The 17,663-nt window shown below is 37.6% G+C and overlaps 2 protein-coding genes across 4 annotated transcripts in view; one reads left to right on the plus strand and one right to left on the minus strand.

Annotated features, from left to right (window-relative positions):
* Nucleotides 1-12,258, minus strand: part of NIF3L1 (NGG1 interacting factor 3 like 1) — a 22,997-nt gene extending 10,739 nt beyond the window's left edge. For 2 of the 3 annotated variants that reach the window (XR_009155675.1, XM_058187724.1), the window contains exons 1-6: nucleotides 12,108-12,258; nucleotides 6,572-7,015; nucleotides 3,630-3,795; nucleotides 2,781-2,907; nucleotides 1,266-1,404; nucleotides 406-489 (exon numbers count right to left, since the gene is read on the minus strand). Coding sequence is in view for 2 of the 3 variants with exons in the window: in XM_058187724.1 (XP_058043707.1) it covers nucleotides 406-489; nucleotides 1,266-1,404; nucleotides 2,781-2,907; nucleotides 3,630-3,795; nucleotides 6,572-7,007 (952 nt within the window). In the remaining variant the exon portion in view is untranslated. The remainder of the gene's footprint in view (nucleotides 1-405; nucleotides 490-1,265; nucleotides 1,405-2,780; nucleotides 2,908-3,629; nucleotides 3,796-6,571; nucleotides 7,016-12,107) is intronic. The other variant, XM_058187710.1, reaches the window with a different exon arrangement.
* Nucleotides 12,259-12,389: 131 nt separating this feature from the next.
* PPIL3 (peptidylprolyl isomerase like 3) lies at nucleotides 12,390-16,493 on the plus strand. Its single transcript, XM_058187736.1, has 6 exons — nucleotides 12,390-12,653; nucleotides 13,362-13,436; nucleotides 13,766-13,859; nucleotides 14,677-14,744; nucleotides 15,212-15,330; nucleotides 15,970-16,493. Exons 1-6 carry the CDS (start codon nucleotides 12,651-12,653, stop codon nucleotides 16,094-16,096), a joined length of 486 nt encoding a protein of 161 aa, XP_058043719.1. The 5' UTR covers nucleotides 12,390-12,650; the 3' UTR covers nucleotides 16,097-16,493.
* The last annotated feature ends 1,170 nt before the right edge of the window (nucleotides 16,494-17,663 follow it).

The raw sequence follows: 17,663 nt of genomic DNA on the forward strand, positions 1-17,663 counted from the left end.
AATAAAACTATCCCCAGACCTGCCTGTATGATGAAGTAAGTAAAACACTTCAAATGAATGATTTACATTCTTAAATATGCAAAATATCTTAAATATAGGGATATGCAGCAAAATACCTAAGAGACTTTCAGGAAAATTTTCCAGATTCAGATCTCTGTGTACAAGATATTTGCATTACTGTACTTAAGTTTATAAATTTAGGTTATTTCTAGCAAACCATGTTCTTCATATTTCATATAAATAGTGGATAAAGGTTATTGCAGAAAGAGGGATATTAATATTTTATTTAGACAAACTTAACTAGTGAATAGTTCTACAATGTTAACAGAAAATGGTATTTCTGATCTACAAGAAAATAGATTTTAGCACAGCCGTTTTAAAATCCTGTTTTAAAAAACTTCTCACCAGTAACATAGAGATCACTTTCTGTGTCTTGTAAAATACTTGCTCCTGAACCAGCACAAAGAGCAACCACCTTCACTGAGGACTCTAAAAAAGAATAATTAGCATAGTTTAGTGCTGCAGGTTTTGTGCTTAGTTTTCGGTTTGTTGTTTTCCCTGAGATGATGAAGAATGGATGAGCAATGGATTAAAGATTGTAGGTTGGAATACATGACTGGATCAACAGTTGTTTCCCTAGGCCTTTAGTAATCCTGCATAAGCCTTTGGTTTTCCTTACAGACTCAAACAAGCAGGTTCCTTCATCTTCAGTTAAAAAGAGAATTGCTGATTAGAGCAGTTAGTTCTAATTTAGACAGAGCAGTGCTCTGTGAGTTACTGTTAGGTAAAAGTAGGCAATAAGATAGCATTTTAGAGTGCAGTTGCAACACAATGTGATCAAACAAGACTTTGAAGTATAATGATGGATGTGGGTTGCTTTTTTCACACTCTGAAAAGGAACTCTTACTGTTTTTAGTCTAATTAAAGATGTCCTTTTCAATTCCAAACATTTTAAATATGCTAAATTTTCAAATAATGTTCCCCTCCCATAATTTATTTAAATGACTGGTCTGGCTAAACCAGACTAATTTTATTTAATTCCAAAGCAAAGCAATACTTTACTCTAAAACAATCAGCAGGAAATGCTGTTGGGTGTTTTTATAAGTGGATCCTCTGAATGTGTTAAACAAATCACTTCGAAATAGATGCATCTATTTGTTCTTGCCCTAATAAGCATCATCTCACAAAATAAAGAACAATGAATGGTTTAGGTAGCAAGTAACAAAAGTCCACTTGCAACATAAAATGAGAAAGTAAATATATACCCAGTGATTTCCCTGCTCCAAGTGCTAGACGAATATGAGACAATTTTAAGTGACTTTTCAATTGTTCAATCAAGAGAGAAACGGAGGCCGGTTCGTGCAATGTGCATAAACGTCCCATTCCAGTATTGGCAAGCAGAGGCTGAAAAGCCAAAAAATGAAATGGTTACAACGAAGGTGCTCTGGCAGCTATCTTGCTGTAATAACAAAGACAAATTTAAATGAGTCTCTTTTCCTAAATACAAGAAGATATATTAAAGCAACATAATATATTTCACGATTTGTCCTTGATATGCACCTATCAGTTGCACTAACAACTATTGCATATAACTGACAATCTTTTGCAAATTTAGTTGGGATCAAGCCCTTTTGAAAAAGACTCAACATGTTTAGGATGGATTGTAACATGTAAATAATATTGAATTTGAGGACATCAAGGTCAGCTTGTGATTCACAACTATCCCATATGCACCACAAATTATTCAATGATTATGCTTGTCCTATTTCCAGATCTGAGATATGACATACAAATAGTCCTTGATTTATAACCATTCATTTGGTGACTATTCAAAGTTACAATGGCACTGAGAAAACTTACGACTGGTCATGGGATAAAAATTTGGGCACTTGGCATCTGGCAGTTAACAGGGGAAGCCAGATTTGCCTAATGACCGCATGATTCACTTAAAAACTGTAGTGATTCACTTAACTGAGGCAAAAAGGTTGTAAAATGAAGCAAAACTCATTTAACAACTGCCTTGCTTAGCAATGGAAATTTTCAGCTCAGTTGCGGTCATAAGTCGAAGACTATTTGTACCTTAATACCCAAAGTCTCAGAAAAGAATGGACAAGCATTTCAGCACTCCAGATGCTGCTTAAGCAAATGGTAAAATAAAGAGGGGAGAATGGGAATTTTTTTTGAGCCATAAGCTTTTTTTGAGCTTATTTAGTTACCCTGTTTCCTTCAAAATAAGACATCCCCTGATAATAAGTCCAATTGGGCTTTTGAGCGCATGGCAATAAGGCCAAGTGCTTATTTCAGGGTTCAAAAAAATATGAGACAGGGTCTTATTTTCGGGGAAACACGGTACATGCTTAAAGAAAAGATGGGAAGAGAATGCAAAAATTGAAGATGGCTCTATTGGCTGTTGAGGTCATTGGAGGCTGTATCTTATATTCTTTCAGGAATGGCTGGGATGGAGAAATAAGCAGTGGCTGTTCCCCGTTTTTTAAAATACAGTATACGATTGATACAGTCAGTTTCTTAGCAGTCTTTTCTCTTATTGGTACTTTCTTCAACTTCCTGAATATGCAAGGAAACTGCAGCTGTAACTGCAAAGAATCCCTTTTATTTCTGCTGGAAACAGAACATCTCTTTGCTAAGTTTTTTCTTTCACTTCCTTGCTAAGACACAAGCAACCTTCCTCCATCACATCACTAGATCTTCGTTTATTCCTTTTGCAGCTTTGCGTAATCTCTCTGTGAAAATAAACTTTGATTTGTTTATCTGTGGTTTACCTTCTCTAGTGATATGATTTCAGTCGTTTGATATAGCAGGCTCTTCTGGGAAAGCAAGGCCACTACTTGCAACAAAGCTAGCTGAGAACAGTTCAGGCTGACACGTGTTTGTTCTTCTCCTTCAATCCTTGGAAATTTGGAACAGAAATATTAATTTTAAAAAAACCTTTATAATACGCTGATGGTGAATAATATATAAATGTTACCTCCAGTTCTCTCACATGAGCAGATCACAAAATGTATTGCCTTTAGTAATCATGCACTTTTGACTAATTGTAGAGAGCCACTCCTATCAGATTAGACCATATTTGGCTAGAGAAGTAAACAGTCTAATATAGGAAGGGTTTGGTTCTTTGTTTATGGCATGGAAGGATAAGCTCATGCTTATAATTTAATATGCACCATATTAGTTACAGTAGTCTTAAAAATGCCCCTCGCTCTCAATGAATTTATTTGGCTTGAAATGTAATACAAAGCAGCATGTCTCATCAGATATACATCTAATATTTGGAAAAAAACACTAGTTTCTTGAAGTATGGTCTTAAAATAAAAATCTGCTATTACATGGAAAACAAAACTTATTAGTTTGATATTTCTGAAATAGAATAAAATTACTGGATTAACTTAGAATATTTTTGCAAGCTGTTTAAGGCATTAGCACATATTTTCTGTATAACCCAAAGTGGGAGGATTTAAAGTACAGAGCCTTTTAGCACAGTTAAATAATATATACTGCTTTCTTTTTATACAGTCTCAAAAATGTTGTCTGGTCACAGATAAAGAACCTGCTCTTTTACCACACAAGCTTGTCAGTCAAAGAAAATAACCTATGGTGGTCTCCAGCAATACCTGGCAGGTTGAGTTGTGATGAGTGACACCTCTGGTATTGTGTGGACTTGGGATAAAACCGTTTCCAGTCTTTCAGCAGAGGCTACACTGAATTCAATCCGGAAAGGCCCACCTACAGGGTAAGTGGAAGCTGTAGCTGGTTTCAGAGGAACAGACGTGCAAGCGCCTAAGAAAAAGCAGAGCCAATTAAATGATTTGCACAATACTCTTGTCCAATTTTTATCTTACCAACCATCAAATTACTTGCCTTCCATAGCATTGTTCGCAGTATATTGTTGTTAACTTACTGAAAGTTGAGGTTTATTGAAATGTACCAATATTATCATAATACATGAATATTTTAATTCTTCACAATATTATAATGGCTGCTGTAAATATTACAGCAATTAGTTATAGCCCTGAAACTACTGCAGAGCAGAAAAATATTAAACTACAATTGTTTTTAAATCACACTTGCAAGGAAATGGCAGAAGAGGGGCAGAGATCTTTAATTCCTGTAGCAGCCTGCTACATTTTTGCTTAGAATTCCTGATCATCCATGTTTATGATTCACATAGACTCACATAGTAGGTTCTGGACTTTTGGCCATTTATATCTGCATACTATTTGTGCACAGAATATTGAAATGTTAGTACCGTCTATGGATTGCCCTACTTCATGAATTTGAAGTAGTTAGAATTAAAAGAGCCGTATCATACCAATCCTTTGAAAAGGTGTCCATTAGATCAGGGGTCTCCGACCTTGGCAACTTTAAGCCTGGCAGAATTCTGGGAGTTGAAGTCCACCAGGCTTAAAGTTGCCAAGGTTGGAGACCTCTGCATTAGATAGTTATCATATACATTTTCCATTTCTAAGCACCAGCCCTCTACAGAATATGCTTTCTTAAGGCAAAATCATAATTTTTAAGCAATTATTTAAAACTACAATCAAGCTCATTGTTCTTTAATGGAGAGAAATGTAAGGCAATTCAATTTCCTAAAAACTATGTATACAGAGTAAGGAAGTTGGCTTTGACAGAGTTATGCAGGAGCTGTTGGCTAGGGTATGCAAAAGGAGCTAAAGGGCTTTTTAATTTCAGAATGTCCAGGTAACATTTGAAGGTAGTTGAGACAGACATATAATAAGTATTGAATTGTGAACAAAAACTTTAAGAAAATAAGAGGTGGAAAGTTGCATTAATTGATTGTACTATATAAATGAAATAAGATGAAGACAATGTTAATAATTAAAATATAGGAGGGGAGATTTGAGAAATATGCATAATAAATGAGAAAATCGGGGTTGTCTGGACACCAGAAATATTGAAAATAAATACAGCAATGGAGAGACATAAGAAGAAGGAGAGAGATGGAAAGGGAGAAAGAGGAAGAGAGAAAGGAGAAAGGGAAGAGGAGAGGACAAAAGGTAGGGGAAATAAGAGTAGGAGAGAAGGTTAGATAGGAAGTAGGGTGGAGGGGGAGAAAGGAGAGAAGGAGTAGGAGAGGAGAGAAGAAAGTAGGCAGGAAGAAAGGACGGAGAGAAAGGAGTGAGAGGAGAAGAAAGGATTGCTGTGAAAAGGAAAAGATGAAATGAAGAACGGCAACCCCGAATATATTTGAATATATTAGGATAAAATTTGAAATAGTTAAAAAAAAAAGAATGAAAGAGAATGAACACAAATAAAAATAGAGAAATTAGAACTTGAGGGCAAAAGAAGATGACACTTAATAAAACGAGCAAGGAAATATTAGGAAATTAGTAAAAACTATGAAAAAAGAATATTTTGGTTTATAAAATGACGATGTCTACAGCATTCAAAGAGAATTTGTGTAAGATGTTTTATAGGTGGCATTTACCCCGACAAGACTTGCCAGAATGTCTAAGGATAAATCTGAAAAATGCTGAAAATGTCATCAGATACCTGGATTATATTACCACATGTGGTGGACATGCATTGAAGCTAAAAGATACTGGACTAAAATACACACGTGGTTGGAAAAAATGATCAAAAAGCATATTGACTTTAAGCCAGAAGTCTTTCTGTTGGGAATTATTCCAGAGATATATACCAGAGATATAAAATATTTGATTGTGAATATTATTACAGCAGCTAGGATTGTATTTGCAAAAAATTGGAAAAATGAAAAGTTACCTTCGCAAGATGAAATAATTAGAAAAATGTTGGAATGTGCAGAGATGTTAACATCAAGTTAACATTTGAAATTAGAGAACAAGAAGATAAGCAATACTATAAAATATGGGACTTATTCTACAACTGGTTAAACGAAAAGATATGTTAGGAAAAATGAGTATAAGATATATGTATGAAAGAAAAGTTTATTTTGTGAATGCACAGGAAGATATGTTAACACCCATGCAGCACATTGTAATGGAATTGATTTGATGAGGGTTTTTTTAATTTTATTTTATGTCTAAAAATAAATAAAAATTTTCAAAAAAAATATTTTGGCAAAAACTGTAACTAAGTAAAATATATTTGAATATATTGAATTGTATAAGATATGATATGGCCAATACTCATAATTCATAAATCATGTAAGTGTGTAAGGGGGGGACACTAAAAAATCAATAAAACTTGTTCTAAAAAAAAAGATGTGGAGAGAGGAGCTCCCTACAAATAATAGTTGGATATGAATATATACTTCAGTCTAGTATTTTGTCATTGTTTAAAATAATATCCATTCTGTGTTTTACTTGTCTTTTTTTCCTAAACAGCCACAAATATTTTAGTTACCTAACATAGTCAAGCTAACACATTTCAACAGAAACTTATAGTATAAAATGCTAGCAAAAATACAAACGTAACATTTAAAAACATAAACACAAGCCAAAGTTGATAATAATAATAATAAACATAAAATGTTATTATCTACTTTGTGTTTGGCTTGTGCTCATAGATTCTTATTTTACATATAGTGTCATTACTAACAAGAATGCCTCACCCAGTCCTGTAGCAAGCCAGTCATTGACTCCATTAGGTATAGCATCATATGTTGTGTGAGGAGAATAAATGCCAACTCTATTTTCCAAGGCTCGGATTACCAGGCGCTCCTTCCATGTTTTCCATGTTATACGTTTCAGTGGGTGGAAAATGGGTGGATGATAAGAAAGAATGAGGTTTGCTTTCTTCTCTAGGGCTTCCTGCATCACATCCTCAGTTAAATCATTGGTTAGAAAAAGGGTATTGACAATATGAGGAGGACTTGGCTCAACCAAGAGCCCCACATTATCCCAACTTTCAGCCAGGGAAAGCGAAGCAAAATCGTTTAAGGAAGTAACAAGGTCTTTCAGATCCATGATGAAACGCAAAGGCTGAAAAATCAATGAGGATGCTTGCAAAAAAGGTCGTGTAATCAGCTTCAAACAGGACAGCGGCATTCAGATTTCTAGAAAACCCAAAAGCAAAAGCATTTCCAAAAGGAACAGAAAGTGCAATCTAATAAAAGAGAATATCAATGGCTACACGTTCGATTGCTCTCTGAGCTTGGTTGTTTGCTTGCAGAGGTTCACCTGACTCAGTAACATTATCAGTGCAAGTAAATATGGGGTTAGAAAGAGCTAACATATTAATAAGAGCACAAATGTGGGATTTGCTGCGTGTTTATATGTAGCAGCTTGCCCTGCCATTTTTTTTTGGGGGTGGTGGTGTAGTTTCCTACTTATGGGCTCCTTAGAGTATTGTTCTGTGTTTGTCTAGTGTTTACCTGCTTACCTGAATGTAGGCTGCTGGAGGGGATGTGTTCTTGTTTCCTTCTTAGTTTTTTTATTATCGCTTTTGAATGTTATGTAAATGTGGTTTATCTCTATGTATCTATTAATCATTATTTATCTGAATGCGAAGCTTCCAGGAATTCCCTAGCAGGTTTGGATTTGGATTGGTCTATCAAACTGTGACATTAAGGAGCTTTTGACACACAACACATGGACAGACTCAACCCCAGTTTCAACTGTGAAACTATTAGCATCTTGAACCCAGGAAGGGAACAAGAAGAGTAGAACACATCCTCTGCAGCAGCCCTCATACAGGTAAGCAGAAATCAACGGTAGACAAGAGGAAACTACACCTCCACCAAAACTGGCAGTATAAGTTACTGCATATAAATACATTTCTAGGCAATTTTCAAGCATAGCATAATCTTGGAGAACCTACAATAGGGAGAATGGATAATGTCTTTGATTTCTGGTCTTAAAAAAGAATGAAAAAAAAAATCCCACCCAAATTTCTATTTTCCTCACATTTCAAAGTATGGCTTCAGCCTCGTGCATTGACTTCTGCCTTCAATGATGCTGTAAACTGTTCACTATCAGGCAGCAGAGACAGGAGTGAGTGGGCCAAAAGTAGCTGCCAGGGAGGAAATAATCAATGACACCCATTTACAAGTACGCAAACAAGAAGATAGCTCTCTTAAATCTCAGGATGTTTCTCACCATGCCCATCCGATCTTTTCCTTACTTTTTCTGTGCAGGGGAGCATCTTTCCCCAAAAAGTACCAGGAGGCAACTTACTTATTACCGGTACCTAGCAATTACCATAGAAGGCTAGAAATCGTTCAGCTTCGGGATGGTTTGGACCAAGATTGCGGTGATACGGGTGAGACGGCTGAGGGTGGTCTTGGTGACATTTTATGGGATGAGTTTGACCCTGTTGCTCCCGAGGACATGGACAGGTTGTTGGGGAGGCTGAATGCCACCACATGTTTACTGGACCCGTGCCCCTCCTGGTTGGTGCTGGCCACACAGGAGGTGACCCGAGCTGGCTCCAGGCGATTCTGGCGCTTCTTTGGTGGAGGTGTCTTTCCGGCCGCCTTGAAAGAGGCGGTGGTGAGGCCCTCCTCAAGAAGCCTTCCCTGGACCCGGCTGTTTTAGGTAATTATCGTCCGGTCTCCAACCCGCCGCGGCGAAGGTTGTTGAGAGTATGGTGGCATATCAGTTTCCTTACACCTGGATGAAACTGTCTATCTAGACCCGTTCAGTCCGGTTTCCGGCCCGGTTACAGCACGGAGCGGCTTTGGTCGCGTTGGTGGATGATCTCTGGAGGGCCAGGGATAGGGGTTGTTCCTCTGCCCTGGTCCTATTAGACCTCTCAGCGGCTTTCGATACCATCGACCATGGTATCCTGCTGCGCGGTTGGAGGATTGGGAGTGGGAGGCACCGTTTATCGGTGGTTCTCCTCCTATCTCTCCGACCGTCGCAGTCGGTGTTGACAGGGGGCAGAGGTCGGCCCGAGGCCCCTCACTTGTGGGGTGCCGCGGGATCGATCCTCTCGCCTTCTGTTCAACATCTACATGAAGCCGCTGGGTGAGATCATCAGTGGGTTCGTGTGAGGTACCAGCTGTACGCGGATGACACCCAGCTGTACTTTTCACACGGACCACCCCAACGGTTATCAAGTGCTGTCCCGGTGCCTGGAGGCCGACGGGTCTGGATGGGGAGAAACAGGCTCAAGCTCAATCCCTCCAAGACAGAGTGGCTGTGGATGCGGCATCCCGGTACAGTCAGCTAAATCCGCGGCTGACCATCGGTGGCGAGTCATTGGCCCCGATGGAGAGGGTGCGCAACTTAGCGCCTCCTGGATGAGCGGCTGTCTCTAGAAGATCATTTGACGGCCGTCTCCAGGAGAGCGTTCTACCAGGTTCGCCTGGTGCGCCAGTTCGCCCTTTCTGGACGGGAGGCCCTTTGCACGGTCACTCACGCCCTGTGACGTCTCGCCTGGATTACTGCAACGCTCTCTACATGGGGCTTCCTTGAAGGGCATCCGGAGGCTGCAGTTAGTTCAGAATGCGGCTGCGGGTGATAGAGGAGCCCTCGTGGCTCCCGCATAACACCCATCCTGCGCAGGCTGCACTGGCTACCTGTGGCCTTCGGGTGCGCTTCAAGGTTTTGGTGACCACCTTTAAAGCGCTCCATGGCATAGGGCGGGTTATCTGGGACCGCCTACTGCGACCAGATACCTCTCACCGACCCGTGCGCTCTCACAGAGGGACTCCTCAGGGTGCCGTCAGCTAGGCAGTGTCGGTTGGCGGCGCCCAGGAAGGGCCTTCTCTGTGGGGCTCCCACCCTCTGGAACGAACTCCCCAGGACTCCGTCAACTTCCTGACCTTCGAACCTTCCGTCGCGAGCTCAAGACACATTTATTCATCTGTGCAGGACTGGCTTAGATTTTTAAATTTAGAGGGGTTTTAAATTGATTTTAATATTTATATTTGATATTTATATCTCTATTTTTAATAATTCGGGCGCTAGAATAAGTTTTTTAAGGATTATTTTAATTTGTATATTGATATTGATGTTTTATATGCCTGTAAACCGCCCTGAGTCCCTTGGGAGATAGGGCGGTATATAAATTCGAATAATAAATAAATAAATAATAAAGAAATAAAAATGTTGAGTATTTGATTTGTACAAAATGGTTGGTTTCCCAGTTAGTTTTTCTTAAAAATGTTTAAAATGGGAAAATAAGAAGGAATCAGCAGTAGCTCCATGTAACTATGTTACAGCGTATGAACTGCAACTTTCTAAAATTAAAAATGAATTTGTATAGTTTCCTCACAACTCATGATTTCATTGGTTAGACAAGAACTATTTTATTAGTAGTAACAGTATTAGGTTTATATTCCACCTTCATATAACTCAAGATGGACATATATAATTCTACCTATTTTTCTACTTGTGATAATTAAATGTTCATATGACTATCATTAAGTGTTGTAAGTGTTGTACCTTGATGAAGGTATCTTTTCTTTTATGTACACTGAGAGCATATGCACCAAGACAAATTCCTTGTGTATCCAATCACACTTGGCCAATAAAATCTATTCTATTCTATTCTATATGCATATCACCAGACTAAAAGTTTGATGGGCTTGTGCAGTCAAACAGGGACCAACTCCTGGAGTGAGTTTTGACAATGTTACTCTCTGGATAAAGCCGTAATGCAATTTATTTGGCTTTGAGTTAAATCATCATGTGAACCTTGGTATTTGCAAATCCTAACTGATAGCTTTATGTTATGAATGAATCCAGATGTGTTATCTTTTACAAAATAAACACAAAATTTCATCTTAGCCTTGTCCAAGATAAAAACAAGGCTGTTAATCATATTACTGCAATATCATCATATATTCATAAAGAAAAATTCCAGTATCCCAATGGAGCAGTAAAGTTTGATTACCGAAGAGCAAGCTTTATACTATATACTGATGAGTCAAAAAGAGGGCTGTGAAAATATCTACAGACCCCTCACATCCTGGACATAAATTGTTTCAACTTCTACCCTCAAAATGATGTTTAGAGCACTGCACACCAGAACAACCAGACACAAGAACAGTTTTTCCTTGAATGCCATCACTCTGCTTAACAATTAATTCCCATAACACTATCAAATAATTTACTAAGACTGTATTACTATTATTCTTCTCTTCCTTACTAGTATCTATCTCTTTCCACTTATTACTATAACCAGATTTATTGTATCTTTCAATTTATATCATTTTTGTTTCCTAGTACGATTTGATAGCTTATTAGTGTTGTATTTTTTTATTCTTGATGAATGTACTTTATTCAACTTATGTACGCTGAGAGCATATACACCAAAGACAAATTTCTCATGTGTCCAATCACACTTGGCCAATAAAGAATGCTATTCTATTCTATTTTAAAAAGATGATTAATAAAACTGGCTTTGAAAGTTAAGAGTCAGGAAGGTCACATCTCCAGAATTATTCGAATCTTTCAAAACAGCAATTATTGTTCATCTCAGATGTAAAATATCAGATCAGGAAAGTTGCAGTCAAATCCACGAGAATGATAGAAATGTGAACATGCAGTTATTCGAGACAAGATCTGCTTTAAAGATGGATATCTTGCTCAATAGAATAGAATTTTTTATTGGCCAACTGTGATTGGACACACAAGGAATTTGTCTTGGTGCATATGCTCTCAGTGTACATAAAAGAAAAGATACGTTCATTAAGAATTCTAAGGTACAACACTTAATGATAGGGTACAATTAAGCAATCAGGAAACAATCAATATCAATATAAATCGTAAGGATTTATATCTTGCTCAACAGAGAATCAACTCAAATGCAAACGCTGGCGAAATAAATGTGATCACCATTATTCCTTCTGCCTTGCTGCCCCCCCCCATTTCAATATTCATTTATTATAACCGATATACATTGGTTTGTGTGAACGAATTCCTTAGATAAAACACGAGAAGCGTGATAAAATACAAAGTAACAGTCCTCCTGCCCGGGCAACCACCGAGAAAAAAGGGAGAGGAAAAAAAAGACCCAACTCGCTATATTAAACCCTGCCATATGTTTTGGTTCCAGGAAGGATTGCACGACTCCAACCAAGGAGCATTTCCTCCCAGTTAAGCTTTCCTAGTTTTAAGGAGATTCTCCCCCCACCCCCCAAAAAAGAACAAGAAATTTGCAATGCGGGAGGGGGGCTCCACTTGCAGTTGCCTCCTTACCCGAGCAGCCAACTTTCCTCAGATTTTTTAAATGAATCGCTTCGTTGTCCCCGTCCTGGAAAAACATCACTACGTGTGAACCACGTCCTCAACTCCCGTCTTAAACGCGTGTATTTAGACAAGCAGGCAGTCGGTCGATGAAAATTAACCCAAACACCTCCCTCCCCTCAGTCGCCCGGCGGAGGCGGAACCCAGCGCCTCGTGGGAGAAAGGCCGAGCGCGGCAGATCCGTAGGCGGGGCCTGAATGCAAGAAGATACTATGGGAAGGCGCTGCGCGTGCACGTTTGGGCTTGCGCGCCTTCCTCGCGGGCCCGAAAGCCGGGCACGCGGAATTGAGAGGTCGTCGGAATTCTCCTCGCTTTTGCCTCTTGCTGGAGCAGCGAGAAAATTCCCAAAGCCTTTTTAGCCTGAGAAACCGCTCTGCTCCACCTGAGGTTTTTTTTTTTTGGCCATGTGCTGTTTCTCCGCTGCTTTTAGCACTGCTGTTTTTCGGGACTCCTTCAGACACGGGTGCCTTATTTTCCACCCGCGAACCGGCAAAGATGGTGAGGTTTGCAGCTTCTAGACCTTCGGTACCGCGTAGAAAGAGATACCCGGACCTCTAGATTTCGCGGAACAGCTTTCCAGTTAGCAAATAGAATTTCACTATAGAATTGACTTGGCACAGGGAGTTTTGAAAGACTTGGCCAGATCTTGGGTGAAACAATCCAGTATCCATATTCTTTGGGCTGTTAACACCGAAATTTATGAATATGCCTTGTGATTTCTGTGGAGAAAGATCAGACTCTGACCTGTTTGAAGATCAGTATAAAACTTCATTTATATCTTTTGAGTATTTTATCTCGAATTAGCCTTGCTGAGAAGAGGATGTTGAAAAATTATAATTGTAGTACTGACTTGCCTGGATGATTTTAGTGCTGCCACTCTATAAACATGCCTAAAAATGGGTCCAGCCTATTGTACACACCCATTCTGAGCCTGACATTTAAAATGCAGAAAATTGATGTCGGTATATTCTTTACAAAAGGACTACGAACTGGTATTTAAGTTCGCTTTCTCCAACAAGGTACTCTTAAGAATTTGTTGGACTGGAACTCTGTTATCTCTTAGAAATTAATTTATGAGAGGTACATATACACCTTTTGTATTTCCTTTTACAGTCAATTATTTTAATTGTATGGCTGTAGTACATTTGACTGCTCTTTTTGTCTGTTCTGCTGCAAAAAAATAATATAGTTCAATTCATCCTCCAGGCTGTCACTTTGCACACTGATGTTGGAGATATTAAAATTGAGTTATTCTGTGAACGAACACCAAAAGCTTGTGAAGTAAGTCATGAAAATAAAAGATACCATTGAATTGAGGAATAATTCAGATTTTATAAACAAAATGCTCAGTATAAGAGAATTTATAAGACAACAAACTATGGTAGATATGCTTTGTTGATCTTCCTTAACCAGCCCTATATTTTTTTAATCTGATGGGGCTAAGAGCAGAAGAGAGAAGGAAACATGAAAGGCGTATTCAGATTTCATTGAGCCCTATTTAAGCAAGGCATTTGGTCTGAGCTATTATGTCTATAGAAGTCTTTGGAATGAGTATAAAATATTTTGTATCATGCTTTGTTTCTTAACTGACTTTCTGTTTTTTTCCTTAGAATTTTCTGGCTCTCTGTGCTAGTAACTATTACAATGGCTGTACTTTTCATCGAAATATCAAAGGCTTTATGGTTCAGACAGGAGACCCAACTGGTAATTTCTTTTATGAAAGTTAGATATACTGTGCCATTCTCCTAAAACAAGACTACTATATTGTTAAGTATTACTTTGGGGGGGGGAATTGGGGGAGATACAACTTTTGGGCTAGAGAGGAGGGTACCTGGATTTATGGAGATATTATTTTTAATTTATTTTCTTTTAATACAAACATTTCATCTTTCATTAAACAGTGTGTCATCTGAGTACAATTTTTTTGTGCAATAACCATTAAAATTTACAACCATGAACGTTATTTATATCTATTCTTGGATTAATACTAATAACATAACATATCTACTATTGTAACATTTCTCTTCTTAGCTTATTTGACTTTGTCAAATTTCATTTTGTCATTTTCATTTTTTCACTCCTCTGCTTTTATTTTTAATTTTCATATTTATTTTCTAACCATTGATAAAATAACTCCCATATATTATAATAGTCAGAGTCTTCCTTTCCTTTAATTGCAAGTGTTAATCTATTCATTTCTGCACATGCTAATATTTTCTTAATCAACTTTCATCTGTAGGGATCTGTTCACTTTTCCAATTTTGTGCAAATACAATTCTAGCTGCAGTTATTATATGAATAATCAAATATACATTTTCTTTACTATAAGTTTCTGGTAAAATCCCCAACAATAATAATTCAAGTTTGAGATCAATATGTTGTTGTGTCATCTTCTCCAACACATACCAATTTTTGCCCAATATGTTTTTGCTTCTACCATGGCTTGATTTTGAAGTCCACTTGATCAGTGTATCTGTTTGTTCCCCTTCTCCCTGGCCCCATTTCTTTCTGATTACATCAGGTTCTGGGAAAGGAGGAATCAGTATTTGGGGCAGGAAGTTTGAAGATGAATACAGTGAATACTTAAAGGTGATTATTTTTTGTCATTGCAGTTCCTTATTCAAGTTGTGCATTTTCTTTTTTAAAAATTACCTGAGCATAAAGTAACTTTGAATTTAACTAGGGTTTCTATCCATCCATCAACAGCATCCATATCTTCTACTTACCTGGGAAGGCCAGAACAAAAGGAAACATTGTCAAAGTTAGTTCAGAGATAGAAATTGTTCTTTTATTTAGTTTCATGAATTTTTGGAACATGTGCACTGTTCTTTTTGAAACATGTATACTGACAAAGTACTAGAGTATGTTGTAGCAGAAAACAGTAATGAACTTAAAGTCTTAAGTTTGGAAAAGGCTGACTTTAGTAAATCAGCCCAGAGATATGTTAAGGCTTTGCCAGTTTTATTCTGCAAGCTACCTTAAGACAGAATAGAAAAGTTAGAAATAAAAAATATTTACCAGAGTACATGTGGTCTAATTTCCTGATTCATTTTTAGCACAGTGTCCGTGGAGTTGTTTCCATGGCAAATAATGGTCCGAATACAAATGGATCTCAGTTCTTTATCACTTATGGCAAACAGCCACATCTCGACATGAAATATACTGTCTTTGGGAAGTAAGTAATCAATGCTACTAAATAAAATACAAGATATATGCCATAGAGATCTAATAGGATAGAAACTGCATGATTTATGGAACAAAATTTTTATCTAAGATATCTCCTCTGTTACTTGTTAAACAATCTGACCTTAGCTTTAAAAAAATGTATTTTTAAAAATGGAAAGCTGGCATGCTGCAAATGCCCAAACCAAAGCACAACTTTTCCGAACTAGGGTGTTTTTCAGATATACGTGCAACTCCCAGAAATCACAGCAATAGCTATGTTTACTGGAGATTCTAGAAACTGAAACCCACTATATAACAAGTATTTACAATAATGCCTGTGTGTCACATAGACTTTCTTGAAAATTAAAATCATGAGTGACTACATTCCAGTTTTCTCCTCAGAAGTCACTTCCTAGAAAGGGAACAGCTGAGTTAGTAGAGAATTTCTTAGATGGTAGGAAAGAATGATAGAAAGTTATCTCACCATTCTGCCTTCTCTTCCACAGACTTTTTGTCATTGGCCACAGGCATCATAGCAGCCTATTTGTAAATGAGCATGTATCCCCATGACAGTTTTTAAGAAAGATGAGAGATGACATGTGCCTTTCTATGCAAAGTAGTTCTCATTATTTTTTATTTCTCTGTGCAGGGCAATTGATGGCTTGGATACCCTTGATGAGCTGGAGAAGCTGCCTGTAAATGAAAAGACATTCCGTCCCTTGAATGATGTCCATATTAAAGATGTGACAATTCATGCTAATCCTTTTGCTCAATAGCTGCAATGGATCATTTTTTTTAAAATTTGAACATTTCACAAGAGAAATTTCAAACCTTGATATTGAAACTGTTTTAAAATCAAAACATTTTTCTGTTTCACCTATGATCCAGACAGTGTACCTGGTTTGACTAGTCTCCCATTTTTTAACATTCACCTTTGTCAAGAAAACCACAGATTAGCTGAGGGTTTCTTTTGGAAAAGCCATACAGAGGCATCATAATTTTTTATAGTCCATCAAGAATCTGCAATATCAACAAACTGCAGAGTTGATCAACAAAGAATGCGAGAAGATAAATGTGTATTAACAAAGGTTCATTCAAGGAAAAGGAACTGCCAATTGGATGAACAAAATAAAGATGTATGAATATTTATATAAATTCTGTGTTTTAATCTTAGTATTTCTAAAATGTCTTTATTTACTGGATTTATATATTACTGAAGTATATTGAAGCATATTAATTCATACAACAAAGCTCAAACTTAAAACAAATTTAGGCAGTATATATATAGCAAAAAGCACACAAACACAAAGATGCATTTTAATTCCACTCTTCAAAAATGTTCAGGATCTTATTTTTGCAACTATCCTATATAGTAAATCAGGCAAGGAGAATGTGTTACTGAAGGCAATTCAATGAATTTTGTGGTTTTCATCAGGACTCTAGGCATGCATGAAACCATTTATGTACATGGTTTCTGGTGCTTTGTGTGTACATAATTGTTTTGGTTTCAAATATTTCTGAGTCAAAATATTTTGAGTGCTCCCTTTTAATTGTTACTGGGAATTTTCTATTATAACTTTTTTTTAGTTCTTTTTGAAATCTCTGGAGAGAGAGAGGTGATGGTGGTTACAGTAGTTAAACAATAATTTTCCCAATTTGTTTCTTAAATCGGCTCCTTTTGAGTTTAAAAATTTTCCTCCCGCCAAAGAAAACCTTTCCACCAAACAAGGCTTGCTTGATTGTTTTGGGGCAGGGGATGAACTGTATGTGTATTATGTTGACAGCACTGCTGTTTGCTAAATACATGTGAATTTTCATTACCACCACTTTTTTTTTTGCTTAAATTGGCTTATTTCTTCTGCCTCCCACAGACCTAAAGAGGTTTTGCTCCTTCACAAAAACCCCACTGAAAAAGCCAGGGAGGAAGAGCTAAGCCAGGTTAACATTTTAGGTGCTTGGCAATCAGCTCACCTTTACATCAGTTTGCAGTGTCCTGCAGTCATGTGGCCATGATTTGGCAAAACAAAAAACAAAAAAAACCACCACTAGTTAAGTAAAATGAATTTGCTTCACAAGATGCCAAAAATCGGGTCTAATCACATGATTCCTCAATTTACAACCACAAAGACACAACTATAATTCTGGGCTCAATTACAGCTGTAACTCAAAGACTACCTGCACTTAAGTATCATCCAGATATCCTTCCATGCCTTAAGGTGCTGATTCTCTGTTCTCTAGCAGAGCAAGATAGGCAAACGAGTAAATGTGATACAAGCTGTCACACAAAATGGCCTGGATATTCAGCAGCCTCAGATATTTGGCCAACTGAGGTACATGCATGTT

This window comes from Ahaetulla prasina, chromosome 1, assembly GCF_028640845.1.
Source record: "Ahaetulla prasina isolate Xishuangbanna chromosome 1, ASM2864084v1, whole genome shotgun sequence".
In the NCBI taxonomy this organism is placed as follows: domain Eukaryota; kingdom Metazoa; phylum Chordata; class Lepidosauria; order Squamata; family Colubridae; genus Ahaetulla; species Ahaetulla prasina.

Excerpts from the sequence above, each read along its gene's own strand:
- PPIL3 (XM_058187736.1), top strand. Across the intron at positions 13,437-13,765 it reads GAACACCAAAAGCTTGTGAA|AATTTTCTGGCTCTCTGTGC; the intron begins GTAAGTCATGAA and ends TTTTTTCCTTAG. Across the intron at positions 15,331-15,969 it reads AAATATACTGTCTTTGGGAA|GGCAATTGATGGCTTGGATA; the intron begins GTAAGTAATCAA and ends TTCTCTGTGCAG.